This window comes from Salvelinus fontinalis, chromosome 24, assembly GCF_029448725.1.
Source record: "Salvelinus fontinalis isolate EN_2023a chromosome 24, ASM2944872v1, whole genome shotgun sequence".
Taxonomy (NCBI): domain Eukaryota; kingdom Metazoa; phylum Chordata; class Actinopteri; order Salmoniformes; family Salmonidae; genus Salvelinus; species Salvelinus fontinalis.
Genome location: NC_074688.1, coordinates 2,276,722 through 2,296,000, shown reverse-complemented (window position 1 = coordinate 2,296,000; position 19,279 = coordinate 2,276,722). Strand labels below are relative to the sequence as shown.

General features: G+C 42.5%; 1 protein-coding gene across 1 annotated transcript; it reads left to right on the top strand.

The window, feature by feature from the left end:
* The first annotated feature begins 6,911 nt into the window (after positions 1–6,911).
* LOC129821749 (P2Y purinoceptor 14) lies at positions 6,912–17,458 on the top strand. The gene is made up of 3 exons (XM_055879368.1): positions 6,912–7,229; positions 8,922–8,992; positions 12,379–17,458. Exons 2-3 carry the CDS (start codon positions 8,924–8,926, stop codon positions 13,312–13,314), a joined length of 1,005 nt encoding a protein of 334 aa, XP_055735343.1. The 5' UTR covers positions 6,912–7,229; positions 8,922–8,923; the 3' UTR covers positions 13,315–17,458.
* Positions 17,459–19,279: the final 1,821 nt, after the last annotated feature.

Genomic DNA, 19,279 nt, shown 5'->3' with positions numbered 1-19,279 from the left:
GCATCAAATAGCCCCCGCGATATGTAACTTTTCATGGATGTTAGGAACCAATATACACAGGCAGTTAGGAAAGCAAAGGCTAGCTTTTTCAAACAGAAATTTCATCCTGCAGCACAAACTGGGACACTGTAAAGTCCATGGAGAATAAGAGCACCTCCTCACAGCTGCCCACTGCACTGAGGCTAGAAAACACTGTCACCTCCGATATATCCACAATAATTGAGGATTTCAATAAGCAGTTTTCTACGGCTTGCCATGCTTTCCACCTGGCCACCTTACCCTTGTCAACACCCCTGCACCCCCCACATCAACTTGCCCAAGCCTCCCCCATTTCTCCTTCACCCAAATCCAGATAACTGATGTTCTGAAAGAGAGATCTCTTTCAAAAATGATCCACTGAAATTGTTGTAACCCCTATTACTAGCCTGTTCAACCTGTCTTTCGTATCGTCTGAGATCCCCCAAAGATTGGAAAGCTGCCGCGGCCATCCCCCTCTTCAAAGGGGGAGTCACTCTAGAACCAAACTGTTATAGACCTATATCCATCCTGCCCTGCCTTTCTAAAATCTTCGAAAGCCAAGTTAATGAACAGATCATCGACCATTTTGAATCCCATCGTACCTTCTCCACTATGCAATCTGGTTTCCGAGCTGGTCATGGGTGCATCTCAGCTACGCTCAAGGTCCTAAACGATATCATAACCGCCATCGATAAAAGACAGTACTGTGCAGCCGTCTTCATCGACCTGGCCAAGGCTTTCGACTCTGTCAATCATCACATTCTTATCGGCAGAATCAATAGCCTTGGCTTCTCAAATGACTGCCTCGCCTGGTTCACCAACTACTTCTCAGATAAAGTTCAGTGCGTCAAATCAGAGGGCCTGTTGTCCTGACCTCTGGCAGGCTCTATGGGGGTGCCACAGGGTTCAATTCTCTGTATATATCAATGATGTCACTCTTGCTGCTGGTGAGTCTCTGATCCACCTCTACGCAGACGACACCATTCTGTATACATCTGGCCCTTCTTTGTGCACTGTGTTAACAACCCTCCAGGCGAGCTTCAATGCCATACAACTCTCCTTCCGTGGCCTCCAATTACTCTTAAATACAAGTAAAACTAAATGCATGCTCTTCAACCGATCGCTGCCTGCACCTGCGCGCCCGTCCAACATCACTACTCTGGACGGTTCTGACTTTGAATATGTGGACAACTACAAATACCTAGGTGTCTGGTTAGACTGTAAACTCTCCTTCCAGACTCACATCAAACATCTCCAATCCAAAGTTAAATCTAGAATTGGCTTCCTATTTCGCAACAAAGCATCCTTCACTCATGCTGCCAAACATACCCTTGTAAAACTGACCCTCCTACCAATCCTCGACTTCGGTGATGTCATTTACAAAATAGCCTCCAATACCCATCTCAACAAATTGGATGCAGTCTATCACAGTGCCATCCGTTTTGTCACCAAAGCCCCATATACTACCCACCACTGCGACCTGTACGCTCTCGTTGGCTGGCCCTCGCTTCATACTCGTCGCCAAACCCCCTGGCTCCAGGTCATCTACAAGACCCTGCTAGGTAAAGTCCCCCCCTTATCTCAGCTCGCTAGTCACCATAGCAGCACCCACCTGTAGCACGCGCTCCAGCAGGTATATCTCTCTGGTCATCCCCAAAACCAATTCTTCCTTTGGCCGCGTCTCCTTCCAGTTCTCTGCTGCCAATGACTGGAATGAACTACAAAAATCTCTGAAATTGGAAACACTTATCTCCCGCACTAGCTTTAAGCACCAGCTGTCAGAGCAGTTCACAGATTACTGCACCTGTACATAGCCCATCTATAATTTAGCCCAAACAACTACCTCCCCACCTACTGTATTTATTTATTTAGCTCCTTTGCACCCTATTATTTCTATCTTTACTTTGCACATTCTACCACTGAAAATCTACCATTCCAGTGTTTTACTTCCTATATTGTATTTACTTCGCCACCATGGCCTTTTTTTGCCTTTACCTCCTTTATCTCACCTCATTTGCTCACATTGTATATACTTATTTTTTATTCTACTGTATTATTGACTGTATGTTTGTTTTACTCCATGTGTATCTCTGTGTTGTTGTATATGTCGAACTGCTTTGCTTTACCTTGGCCAGGTCACAATTGTAAATGAGAACGTTCTCAACTTGCCTACCTGGTTAAATAAAGGTGAAATAAAATAAAATAAAATAAATACATTGATTACCTACCTCCCTACTCTTCTACATTTGCACACACTGTACATAGATTTTTCTATTTTTCTTTTCTTTTGTGTTATTGACTGTACATTTGTTTATGTGTAACTCTGTGTTGTTGTTTTTGTCACACTGCTTTGCTTTATCTTGGCCAGGTCACAGTTATAAATGAGAACTTGTTCTCAACTGGCCTACCTGGTTAAATAAAGGTGAAATATATATTTATTTTAATGGTCCACATACCCGCACTATCATGAAAAAGGCGCAACAGCGCCTCTTCCCCCTCAGGAGGTTGAAAAGATCTGGCATGAGCCCTCAAATCCTCAAAAAGTTCTACAGCTGCACCGTTGAGCATCTTGACTGGCTGCATTATTGCTTGGTATGGCAACCGCACCGCCCTCGATCACATGGCATCACTGGGGCCGAGCTCCCTGCCATCCAGGACATCTATATCAGGCGGTGTGAAAGGAAGGCCCGGAAAATTGTTAATGACTCCAGCCACCCAAACCATAGATTGTTCTCTCTGTTTCCGCACGGCAAGTTGTACTGGTGCATCAAGTCTGAAACCAACAGGCTCCTGAATAGCTTTCTATCCCGAGCTATAAAACTGCTAAATAGTTAACAAAATTGCTACACAAACTATCTGAGTAGTCCCTTGTCTTTGTATTTATGCACTGTCTCTATGCACACTCACAAAACTTGCACACATATTTCTACTGACTACACACACGCGCACACACATACAATCAATCGTCATATACACTGCTACTACTCTGTTTATCATATCCTGATACCTATTCACCTTACCCCTGGATACATACTGTATATAACTCTATCACTCCAGTATCCTTACCATTGTAAGTAATCCCTACCCTCAAAGTAATGGCCTTGCTGAATAATCTGTGCAGATTGCTAAATCACTCATGAACAAAGTAAAAGCAGACAAGAGAGACCCCTACCTCAGTCTCCTTGAATACCGCAACACTCGAGTTGACAACTTCAAATCACCAGCCCAGCTGTTGATGAGCCGCAGACTTCGCTCAATCCTTCCCAGCACCAACCAGCAGCTGCAACCTGACATCGTCAGCTACAAGGAAATGCATGCAAAACGTGCACAGAGACAAGACAACAACACCAAAAGCGATACCACGACAGGTCAGCTAGACCACTGCCACCACTGATCGATGGAGAGTCAGTGAGAATCCAGGAGCATGGCTACTGGAAGCCAGCAGTCGTCATCCAGTCAGCTGACACTGAACAGTTCGTATCACGTCCGCACCGCAGAAGGAGCGGTGTCCCGGCGCAATCGTCGTCACCTACTGAACACAAAAGAACAACACACTGACGAGATGAACTGTTCCCCTGAAAGAGAACGTGATGGACTAAACACACACACAACATACTTACCTGCAACACCACAAGAACTGTTGACTGACACAGAAGCATGTTCAGCTTCATATCACACAAGGTCAGGAAGAGAGGTCAAGCCTAGAGCTGTCCTAGACCTGTGAAATGTCAAAGGGTGTAGGCGGATCCCTGCCCTAAAAGAGTTCCAGAATAAAAACTTGTTATTGAAATGCTTTGGTATTGTATTTTTTGAATTGTTGAGATGTCCATGCTACAGTGAAAAGCTGAGTTGCTGAGAAATCTTTGTTCTGACAGTATGTTGAATCATTGCTTCAGAGTCTTATGTTGATGCAGTTGGTGCAGTATGCAGTATAAATGGTTACTTACCTTGAGTTCAAACTACAGAGCATGTATTCCAAAGAAGCGCTTTTGAACACCAGTCTCAACGTCAACAGTGAAGAGGCGACTCCGGGATGTTGGCCTTCTAGGCAGAGTTGCAAAGAAAAAGCCATATCTCAGACTGGCCAATAAGAAGAAAAGATTAAGATGGGCAAAAGAACACAGACACTGGACAGAGAAACTCTGCCTAGAAGGCCAGCATCCTGGAGTCGCCGCTTCACTGTTGACGTTGAGACTGGTGTTTTGCGGGTACTATTTAATGAAGCTGTCAGTTGAGGACTTGTGAGGCGTCTGTTTCTCAAACTAGACACTCTAATGTACTTGTCCTCTTGCTCAGTTGTGCCCCGGGGCGGGGCCTCCCACTCCTCTTTCTATTCTGGTTAGAGACAGTTTGCACTGTTCTGTGAAGGTAGTAGTACACAGCGTTGTACGAGATCTTCAGTTTCTTAGCAATTTCTCATGGAATGGCCTTCATTTCTCAGAACAAGAATAGACAAACGAGTTTCAGAATTAAGTTCTTTATTTCTGGCTATTTTGAGCCTGTAATCGAACCCACAAATGCAGATGCTCCAGATACTCAACTAGTCTGAAGGCCAGTTTTATTGCTTCTTTAAATCAGAACAACAGTTTTCAGCTGTGCTAACATAATTGCAAAAGGGTTTTCGAATGATCAATTAGCCTTTAAAAAAATGATCAACTTGGATTAGCTAACACAACGTGCTATTGGAACACAAGAGTGATGGTTGCTGATAATGGGCCTCTGTACGCCTATGTAGATATTCCATAAAAAATTGTCAGTTTCCAGCTACACTTTATTTCTGATCAATTTGATGTTATTTTAATGGACAAAAAATGTGCTTTTCTTTCAAAAACAAAGACATTTCTAAGTGACCCAAAACTTTTGAACGGTAGTGTATATTATATATTTTTAAGGGGGGATGTAATATCCATATGTGTCAACATATTGAATTGTAATTGGTTGTATTCTACCTTCGTATCATACTGCGATGACTGGTTAAGACCACCCAGGTCGTGAGATAATTATTTCAGTTGATCATGGCCGGAGACACATGAACATGACAGTTATAGCTAGCTAATAAAGAGCTACGTTTAGAAAGATCCTGTTGTACTGCATTTTATTATTTTGTACAAAGTGTGAAAAACAAGACAGGCTATGTCATTGAAATCAAAGCTATTTCCATGTGAAAATGTTATGGGATTTGCTCTATTGGTTGGTAGGCCTACATTATGCTCAAATAGCCTCAATAGCCTATTGGCTACTGTCTAAAACTGCCTCAGTGTTCTCTGTAAACGTGCGGCGGAAGTTGCACAAAATTCTCACAATGTTCAAGGGATGTACATTCAGTCCATAGTAGCCTAGAACAACATAATTTGATGAACAATGTTCATAGGCAGGTGCAATCATGTCTAATGAGGTTGCAAGGTAAAACTGGAAGTCGGGCACATTATCCGCTTAATGACAGTGGGGCTAGTTAGTGCCAATTGTGTGAACCTTTATGCAGAGCTGCACATGCTCAGCCTAATATGACATACAACACTAACTTTAGTGACCCGTTTTAGCTCATGAGCACTACAACTGGCTACTACTGGCTAAAATGATGGAAAAACTACACAGAGCCTTTCAAAGTGAGTTCATAAAGAATTTAGACTGTGTTTCCTCTCAATGTCCCAAGACCTTTACCATTGGAAATATGAACAGACACAATCCATCAGACATCAGATTGCAGTCGTGTTATTATTAGCTACTAGTATCTCCATTGTTTCAGCTTTTTCTGTTTGTTGTTTTTTCAGTCTTTAGTTCTGTCTGCCTTGTGTCCTCTTCCTCCTGCATCATGCATCACCCTCCCTCTCTCCTGCTACCTTCCGGTCTTCTCTTTCTCTTCTCTCGCTTATGTCGCTCTTCTCATCCAGACCCGGCGCCAGAACGAATCAGTTGGATGGTCTTTGATTTCCAAAGGGGAGCATGTTTTTTTAAGGGATCTCCTATGTGTGCAGGTGCTTGCACGTTCACAATTTTTTTAATGGCTGTAATAGTAAAGAACATAGGCAGCTAGTGAGTTTCAAGTTTGGGGAGAATTACAATTTATCTTGCCATTTCTACCCATCTGCGTGACAGTTGTATTTTTTTATGCGCATTTCCGTGGATCAGTTTCATTTCAATAATAATGTTCTCCTTTCTCAAAATCATTGTCACGTGGTTAATCATACCAAGTAAAATGATACAAATCTAAAAGTTCAAGTTCAACTATGGTGAGAGCACTAGCCTCTTGCCATATGGATGGACACATTGATACACTATGATCCATTAATGGCTAGAGCGCATAGAACTCAGAGATACAGGAGTAAGCCTATAACTTCCATCATCAACTAAGTCAAACGAATAGACCTAAAGCCGACAAATAAAAACAGTAGACAATATCCTGATGAAATGTCTGGTTCTTTCAAACACATTAATCTCTCTACTCTGCCTGTCTGCTTCCCTTTCTATCTGTCTTGACTCGAGCTATTGCAACATTGTATCAAATAATCACTTGATCCATCTAGAAGCTGTCACTTGACTAGCTCAGCATTCTCCTTAGTGGGTGACGTGTCGGGCGGTGAATGTGAAGAGAAACATTTTGTGTTTGTTGCATTCTGCTGATATATTCTGAAACATATTTCGAAGAAAGGTCCTCTTGCAGTGACTGTGGTATGTTATTGAATTTCCCCTACTAAACTTCACTAAATGACTCAAATGTAAAAATGGGAACCAAATCATACAGAAAACACAGATCCTCAAATTTGGAAGGATAGCGAGGACACCCCACTTCCCATTTCATGCAATGCCCTAGCCTAGACCCCCCCCCCCCCCCCCCCCAACCCCCCGCTGATTTCCTCCGATTCTCATGAAGGAGCCGTGTGGGAGGAGGACACATGCAGAGCGAAAGAGAGAGAGAGTAAGACAGGGGACAACAAAGCCTGAGCATCACAGGGAAAACTTATTGTGTGTATTTGTCCGACAAAAGGTAGCCCTTGAGACTGGAGAACACAAGGCCGTTGTTGGAACATCAGTGCAAGGTCTGAGTAGCATCCTGTGTTGTCAGCAGTAAGAGAGATCCACCCACAGACAGACAGGCAGACAGAGATACTCTACCATCCAACAGGACTGGAGCCGTGTCCTCTCATCACACAGCCAGGAGGTAGAGACCTCCACCACTTTTCCCCTCAGAGAATCTGTCCTGCTTGCTGAAGGTTAGTCTGTATCAGACTACTTACATATATAGGAACTACCTTTCTATTTGTATATAAGAAGCTACTGTAGATAATAGTTTGGAGATATGTCTATGTGTACTACTCCACATAATTTTGCTGTACATATGACAGAGGTATGCAGGTGCTAATTGTTACATAGCTAAATGCAAAAAGGAATGTGTTAATTGTTCCCTTGTATGTTAACTTTACACACGGACACGGTGCACAATGTTTCATCTTTGTTTCACAGAGTTTTACTCATCTATAGCCCCATTTATACCTGGTGCTAACATGCCCCCTTTGTCCTGATCTTGTCTTCATTCTGCTTGTGCCCACATTTTTAGACAGGTGTAGACAATTAAAATACACATTGTGATCTGATTTTCATCACATTTTCCTAACCACCTCCGGAGCTAGTCAGGCACGCATTGTGTCTGGATATGAATCAAGTATAAACACATCTGGATGGTCAAACCATTTAAATCATTATACCGGCACCTAAAATCATTGACCGGTAGCACTATTGATTTATGGCATCAGTAATTTTCTTAAAATAAAAAAAATAAAAAATTCCTATTATTTTGAAAGAAATCTGTTAAATAATTTGCATACAGGGAGACATCAGCCAATCTGGTCACAATGCGGACACATTGAACAGATAAGACAAAGATTTTAATACAATGTGTAGACGTGACAAGCCTTGATCAGATAATGATTGGATCATAGAATTAGGAATTAGAATACTAGAATGGACATGAACCTTCTTATGATGGGATAAAGGACAGACATTTTGGTCAGGGAGTTGATCAACCATGGTTTGCCAGTACTGTGATAAGATAGTGTAAATTAATCCATTTAATGAATTTATCTGCACTGTATGTTTGTTAGCTAGCTAGCTAGCCAGACAACTTTAGAGGAATTATTCAAATGACCTGCCAATATGCCATCATTCCATTCAAACAATGCATTTATTCCACAGCCATACACTGGCTGAAATCAGTTGAGGATAGGACTTAGACAAGTTGTAAATGCAACAAATATTGATATTGTATCATATAATAGCACTCACAGCTTCCCAAGAAAACAGAAATGTAGACATTTATGGCCGGTATACATATATTTTAGAAGCTATTTATACAGAACATTTGTATAAAACCCATATGAACTGTATTTGTAATTATATGACTATTTTATGCCTCTACTGCCATTAACTCCAATTAGACTGGTTTGGATTTGTCCCTGACCAATACAGCTGCCATTTTCACCACATTCTGGAACTTTGAGGGTTTATGACATAGCCCCTTTGGTAATTTAATAGGATCTCTATGGATTGGATCATATTATTCAGATCACGAAATACATATTGATGCAAGGTGTAAAAGAGGCGTGGGCTGAATAACTTGGCTGAATCATTCTTACTAAGCCTATTGTTTTAAGTTGTATGTATTTTAAAAAACAAACACAAAAAACGAGTAGGTTTCGGCCGTTTATAAGTTCATACTTGGGTGAAGTTGTACAAATGCTACAGAATGTAAAAATGTTCTACCTTGATTTGGTTTTCTTTGACCACCAGTTATCCATATTTACAGCTATTGACTTTCTCTGCACTAAAGAGGCACATCTGTAACCAAATTCTAGTGACAGCATTTTACGAGACTGTATGTATGTTGAAATATACACTGTCTCTCTCAGGCATGGCCGGCAACTGGATCACTGGCCCGTCCAATCAGACAACAGACTTCGGCAGCGTGTTCACTCACCAGGTACAGCGCTGATGATGCAGTAACATAAGGCACCTGTGCTTTTATGTTTATACCACACAAGAATACAATGAAATTATTTAGATATTGAAAATGAAAATATTTTATAATACCCTAAGCCTATCATTTATATGCCCTCTCATAATAATCTCATATTGATCCTGACTAAATACTGACAATAATACCAGTTATAATATCAGATGAAAAGTTGAAACATAGAAACATAGAATATTATAAGACATTATAGGCTGTTACCCACCCCTAGTCCTATCCACCCCAAGTAAAAATGATCTTGGCTTACATGTCAGGCTATACTGACAAGTGGGCTTTGCTAATCGTCATGGCACAAATTTGTCAGCTAGGTGGATGCCTTAATCTAACGTAAGGCCAAAGAAAATGTTCAATGTTGTGAAATATGGGGTGGCAGGGTAGAGGTATGTGGTTGATTACCTCCCACTAGGTAAAAACTGATTGAATTAACCTTGTTTCCACAAAATTTAAACCCCCAAAATCTATGTGATTAAGTTGAATCAACGTAGAAAACTGATTGAACTTTAAAAAGTCATCAACGTAAGGGCATTTCGTTTTTTTTCCCCACCAAACATTTAACCTAAATGGTGACATCTTTTGTTGATTTCATGTTGAATTCACATTAGTTGGAAACCAATGTAAATCAAAACTAGAAGTTGAACTGATGTCTGATCACTTTTGGTTTCCTTTTCTCATATCTGCGATGAGGCTCTGGCTCAAAGAAAACAGCTATAAGTTTAAAAAGCGAACGTTATGTGTAAGAAAACGATATGAATGACTGATAGCTACATGTACACTAAAATGTTTGTACTGTATAGACATACATACACTCTTACACCTTGCCCAAACCGGCTGTGCGCGTGCGCCATCGTGCGCTATCGTGCATAAATGTATCCCCCCCCCCCCCCCCCCCCCCCCACACCAAACGCGATCACGACACACAGGTTAAAATATCAAAACAAACTCTGAACCAATGACATTAATTTAGGGACAGGTCGAACAGCATTAAACATGTATGGTAATTTAGCTAGTTAGCTTGCACATGCTAGCTAACGTTAATTTGTCCTATTTAGCTAGCTTGCTGTTGCGAGCTAATTTGTCCTGGGATATAAACATTGAGTTGTTATTTTACCTGAAATGCACAAGGATCTCTACTTGTCACGTTCCTGACCGGTTTTCTGTTATTTTGTATGTGTTTTACGGTCAGGGCGTGAGTTTGGGTGGGTAGTCTATGTTATGTGTTTCTATGTTTGTTTAAGGGTGACCTGATATGGCTCTCAATTAGAGGCAGGTGTTTTTCATTTCCTCTGATTGAGAGTCATATTAAAGTAAGTGTTTTCACATGGTTTGTTGTGGGTGGTTGTCTCCTGTGTCAGTGTTTGTCGCACCATACGGGACTGTTCGGTTTGTTTGTACATCGTTCTTTTTGTGTAGTCTATTTTTCCCTGTTCGTGCGTTCTTCGTGTTTTATGTAAGTTCGTATTGTTCAGGTTTGTCTACATTCGTTTTGTTATTTTGTTAATTATTCAAGTGTTTTCGTTTCGTGTTTTTCCCGTCTTGTTTAATTTAAAAATATGTCATTTCACAACGCTGCGCCTTGGTTCAATCCATGCTCCTCCTCTTCGGATGAAGAGGAGGAGGAACACCGTTACACTACTCCGACAATTAATCCACACATAAAACGGCCAACCGAATCGTTTCTAGTCATCTCTCCTCCTTCCAGGCTTTTTCATTGTTTAAATTATATGGTGATCGCATCTAAACTTTCATTGTATTACCACGACTACCGGTAAAACAGTTCGTCTTTCAATCACCCACGTGGGTATAACCAATGAGGAGATGGCACGTGGGTACCTGCTTCTATAAACCAATGAGGAGATGGCACGTGGGTACCTGCTTCTATAAACCAATGAGGAGATGGCACGTGGGTACCTGCTTCTATAAACCAATGAGGAGATGGGAGAGGCAGGACTTGCAGCGCGATCTGCGTCAGAAATAGGAACAAAATCTATTTTATGGAAAGAATATGGCACCACAACAAACATGCCAAGAGAGGGCAGCCCACCAAAACTCACAGACCAGGCAAGGAGGGCATTAATCAGAGAGGCAACAAAGAGACCAAAGATAATCCTGAAGGAGCTGCAAAGCTCCACAGCAGAGATTGGAGTATCTGTCCATAGGACCGCTTTAAGCCGTACGTTCCACAGAGCTGGGTTTTACGGAAGTGGCCAGAAAAAAAGCCATTGCTTAAAGAAAAAAATAAGCAAACATGTTTGGTGTTCGCCAAAAGGCATGTGGGAGACTCCCCAAACATATTGGAAGAAAGTACTCTTGTCAGATGAGACAAAAATTTTGCTTTTTGGCCATAAAGGAAAATGCAATGTCTGGCACAAACACAACACCTCTCATCACTCCGAGAACACCATCCCCACAGTGAAGCATGGTGGTGGCAGCATCATGCTGTGGGGATGTTTTTCATCGGCAGGAACTGGGAAACTGGTCAGAATTGAAAAAATTATGAATGGCACTAAATACAGGGAAATTCTTGAGGGAAACCTGTTTCAGTCTTCCAGAGATTTGAGACCGGGGCGGAGGTTCACCTTCCAGCAGGACAATGACCCTAAGCGTACTGATAAAGCAACACTCAAGTGGTTTAAGGGGAAACATTTAAATGTCTTGGAATGGCCTAGTCAAAGCTCAGACCTCAATCCAATTGAGAATCTGTGGTATGACTTAAAGATTGCTGTACACCAGCGGAACCCATCCAACTTGAAGGAGCTGGAGCAGTTTTGCCTTGAAGAATGGGCACAAATCCCAGTGGCTAGATATGCCAAGCTTATAGAGACATATCCCAAGAGACTTGTAGCTGTAATTGCTGCAAAAGGTGGCTCTACAAAGTATTGACTTTGGGGGGGTGAATAATTATGTACGCTCAAGTTTTCAGTTTTTTTGTCTTATTTCTTGTTTGTTTCACAATAAAAAATATTTTGCATCTTCAAAGTGGTAGGCATATTGTGTAAATCAAATGATACAAACCCCCCAAAAATCAATTTTAATTCCAGGTTGTAAGGCAACAAAATGGGGAAAATACCAAGGGTGAATACTTTTGCAAGGCAATGTAGATGGAACCCAAAAGTGTTCTACCTGGAACAAAAAAGGGTTCTCCGATGGGGACAGCTGAATAACCCTTTTGAAACCCTTGTTTTCTAAGGGTGTATAGGTGCAGTACACTTACACTGATGCTGAGACATAGCATAAGCTTCTTCAACAAATGTGTTTGTGTTATCCTATTTTTATGCATCAACCACCTCTCTATTTGTATTCTCCAGCCAGACTCTCATCCTGCTTCTCCCCACCAGGTGCTCCCAGTTCTCTACGTGCTGATCGGCGGTGTGGGTTTGGCTCTCAACAGCTTGGCTGCCTGGATCTTCTTCCGGGTGCCCAGCGACTCAGGCATGGTGGTCTACTTGAAAAACATGGTAGTGGCCGACCTGCTGATGCTGCTCACCTTCCCCTGGCGCGTGGCCAGCGAGCTCGGTCTGGGCGGCTGGCAGGTCCGCGTGGCCGTGTGCCGCTACAGCGCCGTGCTCTTCTACTCCTCCATGTACGTGGGCATCATCTTAATGGGCCTCATCAGCCTGGAGCGCTACGTCAAGGTCGTAGGACACTCCTCTTCCTGCACACACCTCCTGTCGCGAGTGGGGTTCACCCGGGTCCTGGCCCTGCTGACGTGGAGCCTGCTGCTGCTTTCCGTCTTCCCCAATGTTGTGCTGACCAGCAAGCCTGCGGACGAGCAGAGCTCCAGACACTGTGTGCAGCTAAAGACCCCCCTGGGTCAGCAGTGGCACAAGGTGTCCTCGTATTTCGGTGTGGCCCTGTTCTGGGCCACCGTACTGGTTCTAGCCTTCTGCTACTCTTCCATTGCCCACCACTTCTACAAGTCGTACCGCCGCGTTCGCCAGGACGACAGCGGGGTGTACAGCAAGTCCAACTGCAGTATCTTCAGCCTCCTGGTCGTGTTCTTCATTTGTTTCGTGCCCTACCACATCTGCCGCGTGACCTACACCCAAAGCCAGTTACCCGGCTCCGGCTTCAGCTGGCACAGCCGTTATATGCTGTTCCAGGCGAAGGAGGTCACCCTCTTCCTGTCAGCACTCAACGTGTGCCTGGACCCCGTCATCTACTTCTTGATGTGCACTAAGTTCCGCGAGTCACTACTGAAGAAACTGCCCAGAGGCAAGGGAGGGCCAAAGAGATGTTCCCTTACCACAGAACAGACTGTTAGTAATATGTGATGAGAAGAGGGAGAGGAGAGAGAACAGGTGAGTTGAAAGAAGAAGCATATGTGGAAAAATAGTAAACCAGCAAAAGGCAAGAATTCTAAAACTAGATACAGTATGTGTTTATATATTGCAGGGAGTTCGACTGACCCTTTTGTAATGGACTCCGCTGGAGACATGTCTGCATTAGAAATGATAACAGACATTTGTTTGTAGAAAACACCTTTACAGTATTAAAAATGCTTACATTTCATTGCTACTGATGCCATAGGATAAGACATGGGTTAAGACTTTTTTTTGTTGTTGCTTTAAATCATATCAATGTTGTTTGGAGGTTTGATTTAATACAAATATTTTTTGCTTTAATCATGTCAATGTTGTTTGGAGGTTTCATTTAATACAGCGTCTGTAAAAGTGAATAATTGAAATTGAAAGTTGAAATTGAAACCTTATTCTGGTGCTGGTTTTAAAGATGATAGATGATACACAGATCAGAGTTTCCTTAACTCAGACCTGCCCCCCCATTTTGTTTTTTACCCTAGCACTATACAGCTGATTCAAATAATCAAAGCTTAATGATGAGTTAGTTATTTGAATCAGCTGTGCAGTGCTAGGGCAAAAACCATGGAAATGGTTTAATCCCCACATGGGGGCATTGTGCTTAAGCACACGCACACACGCACACACACACACAGATACAGCTCCCCTGTGGTTGTAATAGATAGAGCCATGCAAATGTAGCTCTATCTATTACAACCACAGCCATGTGGAACCGCTAGTCCGTGCCCTATCATGCTAGCGAGATCCTATTGGTGCGTTCTAGTCACATTTGCATATTTCCGTAAGGGAATGCCTAGTCTTTGAAGTGCGCATGTGCAATACCTCAATTTGGCTTCGCACTCCTAAACAATGCATTTAAAAAAAACTTTGGCAAACGGTAAAGTCCAAAACAATGTGTCGACTCTGTTCACAACAGATTCCAGAGTTATAGCTTTTCAACCTCTGCCATATGTGACCGACCGCCTCGATCCGGTCTTATGTAGCAACATTTAAAATGGTGTTTGTTACACTGGATAAAAGTAGATAATCAGAGCAAGAAAATGGTATATCATGCACTACAGTTGGGGAACATGGGAAAGTAATTCTGCTTTGAAAGTTGATGAACTTTTGAGAAAATGTCCCTTGAATATTTTGGCACATCTACTGGAGAGCTCTTATTTGCCAACACCCTTTCAGTATCGTTCACACATTCTTAAGCCTTAGCCCCACCTATCTCTTTAAAGACTCACATTTGAGGCCATGTGGTAAACACACGCTATATCAAATAAAATCTGAGTTTATTTGTCACATGCACAGGATACAGAAGGTGTAAATGGTACAGTGAAGTGATGAGTTGAACATCACGGACACATACGTCTTGCCTCCAGACAAACTAAACACCTTCTTTGCTTGCTTTGAGGATAATACAGTGCCACCGATGCGGCCCGCTACCAAGGACTGTGGGCTCTCCTTCTCTGTGGCCGACGTGAGTAAGACATTTAAACGTGTTAACCCTCGCAAGGCTGCCGGCTCAGACTGCATCCCTAGCCGCGTCCTCAGAGCATGCACAGACCAGCTGGTTGGTGTGTTTACGGACATATTCAATCTCTCCCTATCCGAGTCTGCTGTCCCCACATGCTTCAAGATGGCCATATTGTTCCTGTACCCAAGAAGGCAAAGGTAACTGAACTTAATGACTATCGCCGCGTAGCATTCACTTCTGTCATTGAGAAGTGCTTTGAGAGGCTAGTCAAGGATCATATCACCTCCACCTTACCCACTTCAATTTGCTTACCGCCCCAATAGGTCCATAACACTGCACACTGCCCTATCCTAACTGGACAAGAGGAATACCTATGTAAGAATGCTGTTCATTGACTATAGCTTAGCATTCAACACCATAGTAACCTCCAAGCTCATCATTAAGCTAGAGGCCCTGGGTCTCAACACCGCTCTGTGCAATTGGGTCCTGGACTTCCTGACAGGCCGCCTCCAGGTGGTGAAGTTAGGAAACAACATCTCCACTTCGCTGATCCTCAACACAGGGGCCCCACAAGGGTGTGTGCTCAGCCCCCTCCTGTACTCTCTGTTCACCCATGACTGCATGGCCACGCACGCCTCCAACTCAATCATCAAGTTTGCAGACGGCACAACAGTAGTAGGCTTGATTACCCAAAAAAACGAGACAGCCTACAAGAGGAGTTGAGGGCACTCGTAGTGTGGTGTCAGCAAAACAACCTCTCACTCAACATCAACAAAACAAAGGAGATGATTGTGGACTTCAGCAAACAGCAGAGGGAGCACCCTCCTATCCACATCAACAAGACAGCAGTGGAGAAGGTGGCGTAGACATCACGGACAAACTGAAATGGTCCACCCACACAGACAGTGTGGTGAAGAAGGCGCAACAGTGCCTCTTCAACCTCAGGAGGCTGAAGAAATTTGGCTTGTCACCTAAAACCCTCACAAACTACCTGCTCTCCAGGACACCCGATGTCACAGGAAGGCCAAAAAGATCATCAAGGACAACAACCACCCGAGCCACTGCCTGTTCACCCTGCTAACATCCAGAAGGCAAAGTCAGCACAGGTGCATCAAAGCTGGGACCGAGAGACTGAAAAACAGCTTCTATCTCAAGGCCATCAGACTGTTAAACAGCCATCACTAACACAGAGAGGCTGCTGCCTACATGCAGACTTGAAATCATTGCACACTTTAATAAATGGAACACCAGTCACTTTAGTAATGTCACTTTAATAATGTTTACATATCTTGCATTACTCACCTCATATGTTTATACTGTATTTTATACCATCTATTGCATCTTGCCTATGCCGCTCTGTCATCCATATATTTATATGTACAGTATATATTCCTATTCCATTCCTTTACATATAGTTGTGTACATTAGGTAGTTGTTGTGGAATTGTTCGATTACATGTTAGATATTGCGGCACTGTCGGAACTAGAAGCGCAAGCATTTCACTACATTCGTAATAACATCTGCGTACCATGTGTATGTGACCAATAACATTTGATTTTATTTGCATAGTAGCACTATCAAAAACAGAAAGTGTCCAGATAAAAATATTTTATAAATATTTGATCATTATTAGATTACTCTTACCCAACACACTTATCTAAATTGATGGGTCATGTGAAGGAAATGCTATAACCACCCCCCAGCCAAGTGGATGGGTCACTATTGTCTAGACATGTACACATGTTCATGAAATATAATAGATGGCCGTAATCACCCCCAGACACACCTGGCTAGATTGGTGGCTGATGTAATCCGGCTGAAGTGGAGTCTTTTGTTTAGACATGTACAGTGGTTACTCCTTTAAAAGTTGCGTCAAACTGCGGCACATCTTGCGTGCTGCCGCAGCATTCTGTGGCACGTCATTTAATTGTCAGCCATTTTTTCTGTTACTGCAAGTTAGTGCTAGTTTGACCACCAGAGGGCATCTTTGAGAAGCATTTGATAGGTCTTCCATATTGGCATTACCAGAGATGGGGAGGGCACGCGGGAGATCAGGGTTCAATTCCCCGACGGGGAGGAATGAGTAGGCTGTCCTTGTAAATACGAACTTGTTCTTAACTGATTCCATATGTGTTATTTCATAGTTGTGATGTCTTCAATATTATTCTACAATGTAGAGAATAGTAAAAATAAAGAAAAATCCTGGAATGAGTAGGTGTGTCCAAACTTTTGACTGGTACTTGCTTAATTAATTTGATTAATGTTATGGTGTTTCTATTTCAATGAAAAACAAAAAACCCTCTGGGTTTCTGTTAGGATGGAAAGGGAAATATGGCGCTGTACAACGTGACGCTAATAATTCAGAGTGTTGTCAGATTGTCAGTTTCTAAATTCAGACAGTTTCACTCTCACGCTGTAGGGTTGATTTGAGCGTTCTGGCCTTACAACGGCAGTCAAGCATCCAAGCTAACATTGGCTAGCTTGCTAGCTACTTCCAGACACAAATGAGACCACTCTGACCATTTTACTCACCCTAGCAGAGCTGGTTAGGCAGTTTTCGTGTTATCCAAAGCGTTGCTGACTGTAACTGTGCTGCTGGAAACAATTTAATTACGCTTTTTTACCAACATTTACTGACACTGGCCATATTCAACGGGTGTTGAGCGCTCGTAAATTCATTATTCTGCGCTCTGGTACTCAGAGAAGAGTGCTCTGAAATCGGTGTAGATAGCCACAGTGAATTTACAAAAGTAGCCGAATGTCCATTGAGAACGCACGACTATACCATTTAGCTAAGCTAAGAATGGGAACGGGACGGGAATAATCAAGTCAATAAACATTGGGTAGTTAGATAGCCTATAGTTAATATACTGTCAAGTTTGATGTATAATTACTAACGTTAGGTAGATAGCTAACATACCAGTACATACTGCTGTAATGAAATGCTGTGTGGTTCGTAAGGACAGCGTAGCTAACATATTATCAGCCAACATAACGTGCAAGGTAACTTATTTGAAAAGTCATTACTTTATTCCATTGAGTAGCAAGCTACCGCGAGGACGCGCTCTATCGACTCTGTGGCTTGAGCACGCTTTTGGTGCACAGTCGATAGTGCACTGGACTTCGGGCAAGAAGGTTGAGGGTTCGAAACCTGCTCCCTCTTGTTTAATTTGAAGTCGTGCACAATTATCAGTTCATTATTTGGTTTATATTGCCCATTCATTGTCAGTTAGAGACACCTTAGTGCATTGGGACCCAAAAGCATAATCAGTGCTCTAACTCCCCCTTGGTTGTTAGGGCAAATCTGGTCTGTGATAGGACGTTTTTTTTTCACACCTAGCTCAGCTATTAGGCTATTCTTTAGTAAAGGTTGAATAGTTTGTTGTTCAGCTATTAGCCCCCTCCCCAACTTGCAACAAATGGATGTCTTTTTGTCGAAAGAAAAACTTTATTTTCAATTTAAAAAAATAATAATCTGAAAGCAACTTTTTTATTTTTAATCAAAAATAATAGTTTTGAAAGCAAAAACGAGGCTTCAAAGTAAAAATGTTTCGCAATCAAATATTTTGTAAGAGAGCGCAAATTTGTATGCATTTTATTCCCCCAAAATATTTAGAGAACAAAAAATGTATTTGAAAACAAAACTCCAATTTAATTTCACTATCAACCACCCTCCATTTTGGCAATTTTTTGAGTGTCCGTTTGGCTACAACCAATACTGCTCAGCCTTTCTTTCCGACATAAAGAAAGTCATAGCGGACACCTACGAAGAAGGACTGTGTGATGATGGCATCTCAGGTAAGCAGCACTGGGCGTTCTTCCATCCAACTTTTTCATAGTTAGTAGTTAGCTCCTACGATTCAGTGTCGCTTCATAACATTGTACTATATTTCATACATACATACCGTATGTATGTAATACATCATCCCTCTCCCCGTTCTCCCGAAATCCTCTAGGTTATATCAGCTGTGTTGGTGAACCCCTCCCGCATCTGAACTGGCTGGCACAGAGGCCACAGCATGATCGTAGGTGAGAGGTCACTTGGTCGGGTTAACAGGAAGTATTATTAAAGAGATACTTTACATTGAAATACAGATAGAGATGTAGTAGTCCCAGAGTTAATGATCCAAGGTCAGTTTTTCATTTCATCAACTGATGATTATGATGACTGACCGTGTTAGAATTTAAAAAACAAGGCTTAATCATGCTCTCTCGTCTGCAGGTCTGTTTTGATGTGAGAGAGGAAGCCAGTCCCGTCATCTCCACCTCACCCGCTCTTAAGATAACCTTCGGGCCAACTGGGGGCCCAAGACTGGTTAGGAGACATCGCTAGAGACACTGTAGTTGTGATGAACTGAGAGAATATTAGTGTAGCACTGTAATTCATTAATCATATGCTGTCTGCCTCTGTTCTTATCGCTCTCCCTTTCTGTCTCGTACACCTCTCTCCCCACCTCG

Bases quoted from the DNA above. Each gene is read 5' to 3' on its own strand.
- LOC129821749 (XM_055879368.1), top strand. From the start codon at position 8,924: ATGGCCGGCAACTGGATCACTGGCCCGTCCAATCAGACAACAGACTTC. The intron at 8,993-12,378 runs GTACAGCGCTGA...TCTCCCCACCAG, and splicing joins GCAGCGTGTTCACTCACCAG to GTGCTCCCAGTTCTCTACGT.